The sequence below is a fragment of the Cotesia glomerata genome, linkage group LG7 (genome assembly GCF_020080835.1).
Source record: "Cotesia glomerata isolate CgM1 linkage group LG7, MPM_Cglom_v2.3, whole genome shotgun sequence".
Classification (NCBI taxonomy): Eukaryota; Metazoa; Arthropoda; class Insecta; order Hymenoptera; family Braconidae; genus Cotesia; species Cotesia glomerata.
Window position 1 is genome coordinate 26,198,243 of NC_058164.1, and position 13,072 is coordinate 26,211,314.

The 13,072-nt window shown below is 25.6% G+C and overlaps 2 protein-coding genes across 3 annotated transcripts; one reads left to right on the plus strand and one right to left on the minus strand.

Annotated features, from left to right (window-relative positions):
• The first annotated feature begins 244 nt into the window (after positions 1-244).
• On the plus strand, positions 245-3,835 carry LOC123269339 (gamma-glutamylcyclotransferase-like). 2 transcript variants are annotated; one of them, XM_044734949.1, is made up of 5 exons: positions 245-261; positions 1,566-1,722; positions 2,846-3,132; positions 3,400-3,507; positions 3,781-3,835. In XM_044734949.1, the coding sequence occupies exons 2-5, from the start codon at positions 1,618-1,620 to the stop codon at positions 3,830-3,832; spliced, it is 552 nt and encodes a 183-aa protein (XP_044590884.1). In that variant the 5' UTR covers positions 245-261; positions 1,566-1,617; the 3' UTR covers positions 3,833-3,835. The 2 variants fall into 2 exon arrangements, with proteins under 2 accessions (XP_044590884.1, XP_044590885.1); XM_044734950.1 differs by lacking the exon at positions 245-261 and adding an exon at positions 939-954.
• Positions 3,836-5,745: 1,910 nt separating this feature from the next.
• Positions 5,746-12,659, minus strand: LOC123269043 (probable leucine--tRNA ligase, mitochondrial). Its single transcript, XM_044734542.1, has 5 exons — positions 12,501-12,659; positions 10,317-11,289; positions 8,372-9,241; positions 6,581-7,056; positions 5,746-6,030 (listed from the first exon to the last, which is right to left on the minus strand). Exons 1-5 carry the CDS (start codon positions 12,594-12,596, stop codon positions 5,803-5,805), a joined length of 2,643 nt encoding a protein of 880 aa, XP_044590477.1. The 5' UTR covers positions 12,597-12,659; the 3' UTR covers positions 5,746-5,802.
• Positions 12,660-13,072: the final 413 nt, after the last annotated feature.

A 13,072-nucleotide genomic window follows, 5' to 3' on the forward strand; every position in this document is an offset into this window, starting at 1 on the left:
CAAAACTTTAAACTATGTACTTAGTAAATTATTATAATTAGTATAATTATCTTGTCAAGAATTTCGTACATGATTAGGTAGCTGCTAGATAATTTACTAGTAAGTTGTAGAATATTGTATATAGAGCGTCGGCTTAGTTTTTTTTTCCGCATTATTTTCTCTGTTAGCTCATTATTGCAATAAATTATCATAGAGTTTAATTTTTTAATTTTTTTTTTATTAAAATTCTAAAATAGCTTTAGATATTATTTTTGCAAAATAGTATAACTTAAAATAAGTGTTTGTTAAAAAATTAAAAAAACTAAAAACACGCTTTTTATAGAAAACCAAACTAAAAAATATAAAATAAATTTAAATTAAGAATAGTGTTAAAAATTTCAATAAATATAAATTAATAATAGTGTAAATAAAAAAAATGTATTTTATTTTAAAAAAAGCGTGAGGTGCATGGTGTCAATAGTTATAAATATTTTATTGACAGATATGAGTAGAGTGATTATCATTTTGATAATATCTTAAAAAGCACCCCACGCTTTTTTTAAAATAAAATACATTTTTTTTATTTACACTATTATTAATTTATATTTATTGAAATTTTTAACACTATTCTTAATTTAAATTTATTTTCTATTTTTTAGTTTGGTTTTCTATAAAAAGCGTGTTTTTAGTTTTTTTAAACTATTATTTATTTTTTACTTTTTAGTTTGGTTTATTTATAAAAGCGTGATTTTTTAGTTTTTTTAAACTATTATTTGTTGATTATCAAAAATATTCAGGCGCGCAAATTACCCACGGAGAGTTACATACTGACATACTGACATACTGACATACAAGTGGAGGTAATAAAAAAAAAATAATTATTTATAAATCCACTCTTATAATTTAGATGAAAAATATGAAAATATACACAATAAGACAAACTATTCGTAACGTGATTGGTCAAATATATCATAAGTATGAAAATATAGATAATTCCATACTAAATTCACACGCGCGCTTGCGCGCGCAACGTATACTAGTCCCATAATAAAATTGAGTGATCCTAATATAAAATCCTAATATAAAATTGAGATGAAATGTATGTGGCATCAAACTATTCGTAACGTGATTGGTCGAATATATCATAAGCATGAAAATATATGCAAACGCTATAGTCAGGCGCGCGCTTGCGCGCGCAAATTCAAATTCTAGTCCCATAATAAAATTGAGATGAAATGTATGTGAAACCAATTTATTCGTGATGTGATTGGTTGAAAATATTTATTCTCATTCTGATTGGTTGAAAGTGAATATAATATACATAAACTACACATAAATATATCATGACCATAAATATGAGGCGCGCGCTTGCGCGCGCAAATTTGAATTCTAGTATTATAAATACGGGGAATCAGAGTTCGATTTCGGAGAGCGAGCCTGAGAAACGGCTACCAGAACCAAGGAAGGCCGCAGGCGCGCAGATTACCCACGGAGAGTTACATACTGACATACTGACAAACTGACAAACAAACTGACATACAAGTGAAGCTAATATAAAGCGTGTAAAAAATTAGGTTATTTTTTAGTTTTTTGTTCAATAAATTTTGAAATAAGTCCTGTAAAATAATTATTTTTAAAATGAGCAACAAAGTATTGTATTTTGCGTATGGAAGTAATTTGTTGACATCAAGGATTAGAATAAACAACCCTAGTGCTATGTTGTACGGTATTGGCCGATTAGAAGTAAGTTTTTTATTTTTTTTAAATAAAAATAACAGTTTTTACAATTAAATTATTTTTTAAAAAATGCAATTTTTTTAAATTTCTACCTCAATTTTTTTTTACTATAATTTATCTGTTAAAAAAATTTTTTATCAAAAATATATCAGTAAATTTTATTTAAAAATTATGATAATTAATTTGGGATATATTTAATAATTTTAAGAATTTTTTTAACAAATAAATTATGGCAAAGAAAAAGTAGAAAAAAAATTAAAAAATGCAATTTTTTTAATTTTTACATCAATTTTTTTTTGCTATAATTTATTTGTTAAAAAAATTTTTTATCAAAAATATATCAGTAAATTTTATTTAAAAATTATGATAATTAATTTGGAATATATTTAATAATTTTTTTAACAAATAAATTATGGCAAAAAAAAAGTAGAAAAAAAATTAAAAAATGCAATTTTTTAAAAATAATTTTGTTGGAAAATATTTGTTAAAAATAATTGAGTAATTGCTAAATTTAAGTTCATTAAAAAATTTGACAAAAAATAAAAAATTTTAATAAAAATTAGTCAATTTTTAAAAATTTTAATAATTAATTATGAAAATAAATTTAATAATTTTTTTAATAAATAAATTATGAAAAAAAAAATAATTGACATGTAGAAATTTAAAAAAATAAAAAATGGAATTTTTTAAAAATAATTTTGTTGGAAAATATTAAAAAATAATTGAGTGATTGCTAAATTTAATGTCAATAAAAAATTTGATAAAAAATAAAAAATTTAAATAAAAATAAATCTGTAAATTTTAAAAAATTTTCATAATTTAATTATGAAAAAATTTTATTTATAAAATTTCTAAGCTACAAATTACAAGTGCTAATTTTTAAAATAAAAAATTTCAATTAAAAAAATCATCTGATATTTTTTAATTGTAATACTAAAGTTAAAAAAATATTTTTAACAAATATAATACTAAAAGTAAAAAAATATTTTCTAAAAATAGCATTTACAGTTTTTTACAAATGAAATTTTTTTTTCTTAGTTTTTTGCAATAATTTTTTTAATAAAAAAAATTCTAAAAATTTTCAAATATCTTCTAACTTAATTTTCATTTTTTAATTACCAATTTTCAGGATTACCGGCTAGATTTTATCGGCTGGTCAAACCTTTGGAACGGAGCTCCAGCTACAATCGTAGAAACTCCCGGCTTCCACGTCTGGGGAGCTATTTGGGAGCTAGATGTTGCTGATATTAAGAACTTGGATCAGCAGGAGACTGGTTACAACGCCTTACAAGTTGACATCGTTACTCACAGCGGTGCCAAGTATAATTGTCGAGTTTATCAGCAGATCAAGGTGCCTGATGCTTATGTTAAGCTCAGGAAACTTCCTAATCCCAGGAGACCTTCTGAGATTTATTTGTGAGTTAATAATACTAAAGTTAGCCGACGTTTTTAATTATTCAATTTTTTTTTTTTAATAATTAAATTAAAAAAAAAAAATTTTTTTTTAATTTCACTTACAGTTTTTCTAGTTTTTTACTAGTGAAATTTTTTAAAAATTTTTTTGTAATAATTTTTTCAATAAAAAAAAAATTTGAAAATTTTTATTGTGAGTTAATATTTAGTATTTTATTGATTTTTTATAAAAATTAATTCATTAATAAATTTATTTATTTTTTTTTTTAGGAAAATTATTGTAAAGGGAGCATTAGATCGTGAAATTCCAATAGAATATATTAATATGCTCCGAAAAGTAAGACACAATGGATTTATGGATGCTTACAGCGATATTGGGTACATTATTATTTTTTTTTTTTAATATACTAAAATTAATAACAGACATTTATAAATTATTAATAAAAAAATTTTATATTTAAAATTAAAAAAAAAGTGCAATTTTTCTGAAAAAATTTTAATAAAAAAATTTCATATTTTGAAAATAAAAAAAAAATTTTTTTTTTTATAATTTGTAATAAAAATAATTGAAAAATATTAAATGTCTGCTGATTTAAATATTTTAATAAATTCTTAAGTATTATATTATATTAATTATTTCTTTTTTTGTAGCCAAGAAGTTTCTGGAACTAATCTGTCATACAAAGCTCCAAAGATCCAATAAATTTAAAAATAATTAATGTTAATATACATTAAAAAGGTGATAAAAATATATATCAATATTTTATTATCGCTTATCTTGAAATAATTTTAAGTATTTTAATATTAAGTATGGTTGATGATTATTAAATAAAATTTTATCTTTGTAATTAAGATTTTTAGCGTATTTTTATCAAGATAAAAAATCAGAATTTCAAAATAAACTTTGTTATGAAATTAAAAATAAATTAAACTTAATGCTGAAAAATTAGATTTTTTTATACATATTTACAAATGATACTTAAAAATAAAGAAATATCTGATAATTTTTTTTAGACACATAATTAAGACATGAGCTTGTATCTTGTGGACTATTGACATTTTTAAAGATATAAGCTCATCTTGATGTTACACTCATCAAGACCTTTCATTTGAGTACCCACATCAATTTTTTATATATTTATGTATATTATATATATTATATATATGTATATATCAAAAATGCATGTGGGTACTCAAATGAAAGCTCTTGATGAATGTAACATTAGGATAAGCTTATATCTTAAAAAATGTCAATAATTAAGAAATGACCTTGTATCTTGTGAACTATTGACATTTTTAAAGATATAAGCTCATTCTGATGTTACATTTATCAACACCTTTCATTTGAGTACCCACATCAATTTTTCATATATATATATTATATATATAAGTATATATGAAAAATATATCAAAAATGCATGTGGGTACTCAAATAAAAGCTCTTGATGAATGTAACATTAGGATAAGCTTATATCTTAAAAAATGTCAATAATTAAGAAATGACCTTGTATCTTGTGAACTATTGACATTTTTAAAGATATAAGCTCATTCTGATGTTACACTCATCAAGACCTTTCATTTAAGTACCCACATCAATTTTTCATATTTATATATATTATATATATATGTATATATGAAAAATATATCAAAAATGCATGTGGGTACTCAAATGAAAGCTCTTGATGAGTGTAACATCAGGATGAGCTTATATCTTAAAAAATTTCAACAATTAGAAAATGACCTTGTATCTTGTGAACTATTGACATTTTTAAAGATATAAGCTCATTTCAATGTTACACTCATCGAGACCTTTCATTTGAGTACCTACATCAATTTTTCATATATTTATATATATTATATATATAGATATATGTATATATGAAAAATATATAAAAATGAATGTGGGTACTCAAATGAAAGCTCTTGATGAGTGTAACATTAGGATAAGCTTATATCTTAAAAAATGTCAATAATTAAGAAATGACCTTGTATCTTGAGAACTATTGACATTTTTAAAGATATAAGCTCATTTTGATGTTACACTCGTCAATAGCTTTTATTTGAGTACCCACATCAATTTTTTATATATATTATATATATATGTATATATGAAAAATATATCAAAAATGCATGTGGGTACTCAAATGAAAGCTCTTGATGAGTGTAACATCAGGATGAGCTTATATCTTAAAAATTGTCAATATTTAAGAAAGTACATTGCAATTTAACAAATATCCTATGAACTATTGATATTTTTAAAGATATAAGCTCATTCCAATGTTACACTCATCAAGACCTTTCATTTGAGTACCCACATCAATTTTTCATATCTTTTATATATTTATATGTATATTACATATATGTATATATGAAAAATATATCAAAAATGCATGTGGGTATTCAAATGAAAGCTCTTAATTAATGTAACATCAGGATGAGCTTATACCTTTAAAATTGTCAATAGTTAAGAAAGTACAGTGCAATTTAACAAAAGTTATTTAATAAAGCAAAATTTTATTAATCCATAGTTCACAAGTTACGGCAGTCACGTAGTGACTGCTTTATTTTAATTAGATAATTAAGTTTATTAATTAAATAATTTAATTTCAAATTTAATTATATTTTTAAAAAATAATTTTATTTTTTAAATAAAAATTATCAAGAGTTTAATATTTACAAACTACTTTCAACTTTAACACTAGCGGGTTTAATAGCCACTTTAAATGAAACTTTTCCATCACAATTTTGCTCATAGTAATACTTAAACCCTAAAATTTCTCTCTTTTTAATGTGTCTCTGAGCTCCTGGTGATTTAAGAGCTAAATCTGCAGCAGCTTCTGCTGAGAGTTGGTCTAAAATAGATTTTTTGATCTTCAAGAGATCTACTTGCATTCCATTAACCTGAAATTAATTAATTTACATTATTAATTATTTATTAAATTAATTATTAAATTATTTAATAAATTTTTTATTAAATTAATTATCAAATAATTTAATAAATTAATTATTAAATAATTTAATAAATTAGTTATTAAATAATTTATTAAATTAATTATTAAATTATTTAATAAATTTTTTATTAAATTAATTATCAAATAATTTAATAAATTAATTATTAAATAATTTAATAAATTAGTTATTAAATAATTTAATAAATTAATTATTAAATAATTTATTAAATTAATTATTAAATAATTTAATAAATTAGTTATTAAATAATTTAATAAATTAATTATTAAATAATTTATTAAATTAATTATTAAATAATTTATTAAATTAATTATTAAATAATTTAATAAATTAGTTATTAAATTATTTAATTCATTTATTATTAAGTAATTTAATAAATTATTTAATGAATTTTTTATTAAATTAATTATTAAATAATCTAATAAATTAGTTATTAAATTATTTATTGAATTATTTAATAATAGTTTAAATAAAAACTTACAACAACATCAAGATCCAGCTCAAAGTCGCTATCAACAACCGGCCATTTTTGCTGAAGCACATCTTTGTCCTTCATAAAAAAATCTTCTGCTAAGAAATATTTAGCTGAGCAAAATCCGCTCCACAATTCTGAAGCAAACCTTGGAGCGATGGGCGCCAGCATTATTATTTGCGTACCCAGAGTTTTTTCGTACTCTGGACTGTGAGTCAGACAGTTGAGAGAGACTTTCCTTATGCTGTTGGTCAGTCCTTGCATCTTTGAAATAGCGACACTCAGTTGCTGGGATCCTATAATGTTAAACGTCACGCCTTTTACGTAATAGTTCCTGCTATTGCAGAGGTACGCGTCGTCTTTTAGAAATTCTTCTGTCGTTGGAGTATTTGCGACTTCTTCCAGCGATATATTCTCACGACGCTTTAAGAATTGTCGAATCGTTAGCCATAGTCTCTGCTGCCAGTTAAAAATTCCTTGGAACGCTGAGGAGAGATAAAATTAATTTTTAATAAAATTTTAAAATATTAATTTTAATAATAAATTTAATTAAGAAATAAAAAAAAAAATTATTTTAAATAAATAATTAATAAAAAAATTTATTTTTTTTCGACCCCAATAAATTCAATAAAAAATAAAATATAATAATATAAAATTTTGCTTTATTAAATAATGACTTTTGTTAAATTGCACTGTAATTTTTTAATTATTGACATTTTTTAAGATATAAGCTCATCCTGATGTTGCCCTCATCAAGACCTTTCATTAAAGTACCCACATGCATTTTTGATATATTTTTCATATATACATATATATGAAATATATAAATATATGAAATATATGAAAAATTGATGTGGGTACTCAAATGAAAGCTCTTGATAAGTGTAACCTTAGGATGAGCTTATATCTTAAAAAATTTCAATAGTTCACAAGATACAAGGTCATTTCTAAATTATTGACATTTTTAACGATATAAGCTCATCCCGATGTTATACTTATCAAGAGCTTTTATTTGAGTACCCACATGCATTTTTTATATATTTTTCATATATACATATATATAATATATATAAAATATATAAATATATGAAAAATTGATGTTGGTACTCAAATGAAAGGTCTCAATGAGTGTAACATCAAGATGAGCTTATATCTTTAAAAATTTCAATAGTTTACAAGATTCAAGGTTCTTCCTTAATTATTGATATATTTAAAAATGTAAGCTCATTTCGATGTTACACTCACCGAGACCTTTAATTTAAGTACCCACATGCGTTTTTCATATATTTTTCATATATAAATATATATAATATATATAAATATATAAAATATATGAAAAATTGATGTGGGTACTCAAATGAAAGCTTTTGATGAGTGTAACATCGGGATGAGCTTATATCATTAAAAATGTCAAAAGTTCACAAGATATTCGTTAAAATGTCCTGTACTTTCTTACCTATTAACGATTTTAATGATATAAGCTCATCTTGATGTTACACTCATCAAGACCTTTCATTTGAGTACCCACATCAATTTTTCATATATTTTATATATACATATGTATATTTATATATATATATATATATATATATATATCTATATGTATTTATGAAAAATATATGAAAAATTGATGTGGGTACTCAAATAAAAGGTCTCGATGAGAGTAACATCAGGACGAGCTTATATCTTTAAAAATATCAATATTTCACAAGATACAAGGTAATTTCATAATTATGTATCGAGAGAGAGCATTATTAAGCTGCGAAGCAATCTAATTTATAGATAAATAAAAATATTTACTTGCATCCGACCAATTTCTACTAGAAGTAGGAGCAACATCCGCGAGCATAATCAGCCTGGTAGTATCAGCGCCATACTCCCTAAACATCTCCATAGGATCAACCCCATTGTGTTTAGACTTGGACATCTTCTCCCAAGTAACCACAATAGGTAACTTTGTTTCTTTTTCAACAAAATTCTTGCCCACCTTCTCAACCTGATCGCTCTTGAGATACTTTCCGCTGCCTTTAACCCTGAAACTCTTCCCCATGACCATCCCCTGGACCAGCAGCTGCTTGAACGGCTCCCTCGTCGGCAACAGACCTTCTGAGTGCAAAAAATGATTAACGAATCTCGCGTAGTACAAATGCAGCGCTGCGTGTTCTTTTCCGCCGATGTATAAGTCCACTGGCAAAAACTTTTTAGCTTTTTCTTTTGAAAACATCTCGGAGGTATTTTTTACATCAATGTATCTCATAAAATACCAAGAACTATCAACAAAAGTGTCCATAGTATCGGCTTCTCTGAACGCTTCAGCTCCGCATTTTGGACAGGAAGTCTTCAGCCAGTCAACAGCTTGCCGCAAATTGGGGATCCCCTTGTCTGAGGTCAGTTTCTTTGGTAAAGTCACTGGAAGTTGATCTCGTGGAACTGGAACAGTTCCACAGGATTTGCAGTGGATTATTGGGATTGGCGTGCCCCAGTATCTTTGTCGCGAGATCAACCAGTCTCTTAATGTTGGACTGACCTCATAGCCTCCTATTTTCCATTCTCGAGCTTGTTTCATTGATTTTTGACGCTTTTGTTGGAACTCTTCGGGGGGTAGTTCTTCTAATTTAGTAAAATCGATGCCGTTGTCGACGCAAAATGCTGCATCTTCTTCGGAACAACCTGGAGAAATAATATAATTAAAATATTGGTACAAATTTCAGAATTTTTTTTTTAAGGTAAAATTTTATTAAATAATGACTTTTGTTAAATTGCACTGTCATTTCTTAACTATTGACGTTTTTAAAAATATAAGCTCATCTTGATGTTACACTCATCAAGAGCTTTAATTTGAGTACCCACATGCATTTTTGATATATTTTTCATATATACATATATATAATATATATTTGAAAGATATAAGCTCATCTCGATGCTACACTCATCAAGAGCTTTCATTTGAGTACCCACATCAATTTTTTATATATTTGTCATATATACATATATGTAATATATATAAATATATAAAATATATGAAAAATTGATGTGGGTACTCAAATGAAAGGTCTTGATGAGTGTAACATCGGGATGAGCTTACATCTTTAAAAATATCAATAGTTCACAAGATATTTATTAAATTGTACTGTACTTTCTTCAATATTGACAATTTTGAAGATATAATCTCATTCCGATGTTACACTTATCAAGAGCTTTCATTTGAGTACCCACATCAATTTTTCATATATTTGTCATATATACATATATATAATATATATAAATATATAAAATATATGAAAAATTGATGTGGGTACTCAAATGAAAGGTCTTGATGAGTGTAACATTAATATGAGCTTATATCTTAAAAAATTTCAATAGTTCACAAGATATTTATTAAAATGTACTATATCTTTTTAACTATTGACCTTTTTAAAAATATAAGCTCATCTTGACGTTACACTCATCAAGAGCTTTCATTTGACTACCCACATAAATTTTCCATATATTTTTCATATATACATATATATAATATATAAATATATAAAATATATGAAAAATTGATGTGGGTACTCGAATGAAAGCTCTCGATAAATGTAACATCAGGATGAGCTTAGATCCTTAAAAATGTCAATAGTTCTCAAGATACAAGCTAATTCCTTAATTATGTATCTAGAGACCATTTCCTAATACCTATCATGCAAACTTCGCTTACTCTCTCAATAATATAAATTAAAGTTTTTAAAGTATTATAATAAATTACCTGGAATTCCTAATCGATTATCCCTAAGCTGCGAAAATTCAAAATTCTTCGTAAAATAAACCGGAAGTTCCTGCTTATTAAACGGATTAACAACAGTAGCGTCTAAAAACACAGTTTCTAAATCTTGATCATCAAAATTTTTGATCTTAGCTTTCGCCAAAAAATTATCTTTAGACACTGCAACAAATTTAGCGTGCTCAATAAACTCCGGCCGGTCTGTCCAGACATTAAAACTCTCAGGCTTGCCGCCAGGTAGATCAGTGACCAGCTTAAAGTCCAAGGAAGTCCCAGTGCACTCTCCAATCCAGTGTTTTTGAATTTTGATAATATCCCGCCACTCCTTAAGCATCGGATCATCAAGCCCGCTCATCAAAGACTTGGCAAAGGCTGTGGTGCGAATGAACCACTGCTTTAGAAGCTTCTTCTGAACCTTAGCTCCGGATCTCCAGGAGTTTCCACTCTGGTCTACCTGCTCATCAGCGAGCACAGTCTCGTCAACAGGGTCCCAGTTTACAAAGGACTGCTTCTGGTAAGCCAAGCCCCGGTCGAATAGTTTGAGGAACAACTCCTGGGTCCAGCGGTAGTACTCCGGGTGGCAGGTCGCCAGCTCGCAGTCCCAGTCAAAGTCGCAGCCCAGAGTCTTCAGCTGGGCCTTCATGTTGGAGATGTTGCTCTCGGTCCACTCTTGCGGGTCAATCTTTCGCTCTAGAGCCGCGTTCTCTGCTGGGAGGCCAAACGCGTCCCAGCCCATCGGGTGGATCACGTCCCGGCCTTTTAAACGGTGGAATCTAGATACTGCGTCGGAGATCGCGTACACTCGCACGTGGCCCATGTGCAAGCAGCCAGACGGGTAGGGAAACATTGATAAGACATAATATTTTTCTCCAGTGCTGGGTTCTGATTTTTCGGATAAGATTTTGTCTTTCCAGTGGGCTTCTATTTTGTGACGGATTTCATTTGTCATGTTTGAATCCTGGAATTTTCCTTTTATTTATTAAAATTGTAAATTTTTTTTTAGTTAATTAATTATGACAAAAAAAATTAAAATTAAGTTAGCCGACATTTAAAAAAATTTTTTTTTATTGAAAAAATGATTACAAAAAAATAAAAAAAAATTCACTTGTAAAAACTTTAAAAATTGTAAGCGCAATTTTTTAATTTTTTTTGTCATGTTAGACTCCTGGAATTTTATGACATCTAAGTTAGCTGTCACTTGAAAATTTTTTAATTTTATTTAACAAAAAGATTTATTCCAAAAAATTATTTTTAAAAAATTGCATTTTTTTTTTATTTTCTAAATGTCAATTTTTTTTTGTCATAATTTATTTGTTATAAAATTTTTAAAATTATTAAATAAGTGCTACATTAATTTTCATGGAATTTTTATTTTATTTATTAAAATTATATTGACAATTGTAAATTTTTTTTAATTAATTATAATTAAAAAAAATGAAAATTAAGTTAGCTGACATTTAAAAATTTTTAGAATTTTTTTTATTGAGAAAATGATTTTAAAAAAATTAAAAAAAAATTTAATTTGGAAAAAACTTTAAAAACTGTAAGTGCAATTTTTAAAAAATGTTTTTTTGTTTTAATTTAATTATTAAAAAAAATCAAAAAATTAAAAACGTCGGCTTATTAGTGTTACAAATTTTTTTAATGTATATTATGGTAAAAGACCCAGTTATTGACACTTGCAATTTTATTTTAATTAAAAAAAATTAAATGCTCTTAAAAAACTAATTATTTTAAAATTTATAATTCAAAAATTATATTTGTTAATTTATTAGAGTTGATTTGTTTTTTTTTTTAATTAAAATAAAATTGCAAGTGTCAATAACTGGATCTTATATTTTAGAATAAAAAAATTTTTGTGAAATTTAATTTATCTATAATTTTTTAATTGTTTTTAACAAAAAAATATTTTTCCAAAAATTCATTTTTAAAAAATTGAATTTTTCATTTTTTAAAATTGTTTTTTGCTATAATTTATTTGTTAAATAAATTTTTAAAATGATTATATATTTGCTAAATTAGTTTTCATACAAAATTAACTTATGATTGTTAATATTAATTTTAATTATAAATTCTAAAGTTGTCATGTAACATGATGCAAGTGCAAAAAATTTATGACATTAAATAAATCTTAAATTACATTATTATATTTTAAAACATTTTACTCACCCAGAGACCAAGACTTGCTGACGCATGACGAACATTGTTAATAAAAGGTTGATTTAATTTTTTAGATAGTTTTAAATTTGTTAATCTGTACTTCATCTTTGTTTACTTTTAAGACATGCTCGCCATGTGTTTTTTAGATAAAAAATGTTTGTGGCGGTCCGGTCGGGGTGACGTCCTAAAAGCCTACACGCAAAGTAGACCTTATGAAAAATAGGTGTTACTGTAAATACCCCCTATTGCAATGATCCGAAATTTGAAAGCAACAACAGTGGAAACGACACACATTACATACAGGTTCTAGTAAAATGATACGACATGACAAATTGCCCCATTGAGATTGAGACGAAATTATAACTAGAGTAGCGTACCAACCCACAATTCTTCAGACATTAGCGTGCGTCGATAATGCAGAGATACAAAGATAATTCAAAAACTTTTGAAGACTGAAAATTCAACGCATACATCCGGTTTTAAATAATTTTATTAATTAATAAATATTATTTTTTAATTAATGTAATTACTTAAGTACTAATAAATAAATTTTCGAAGTAAAAAAAAAACTGTGTCAATTG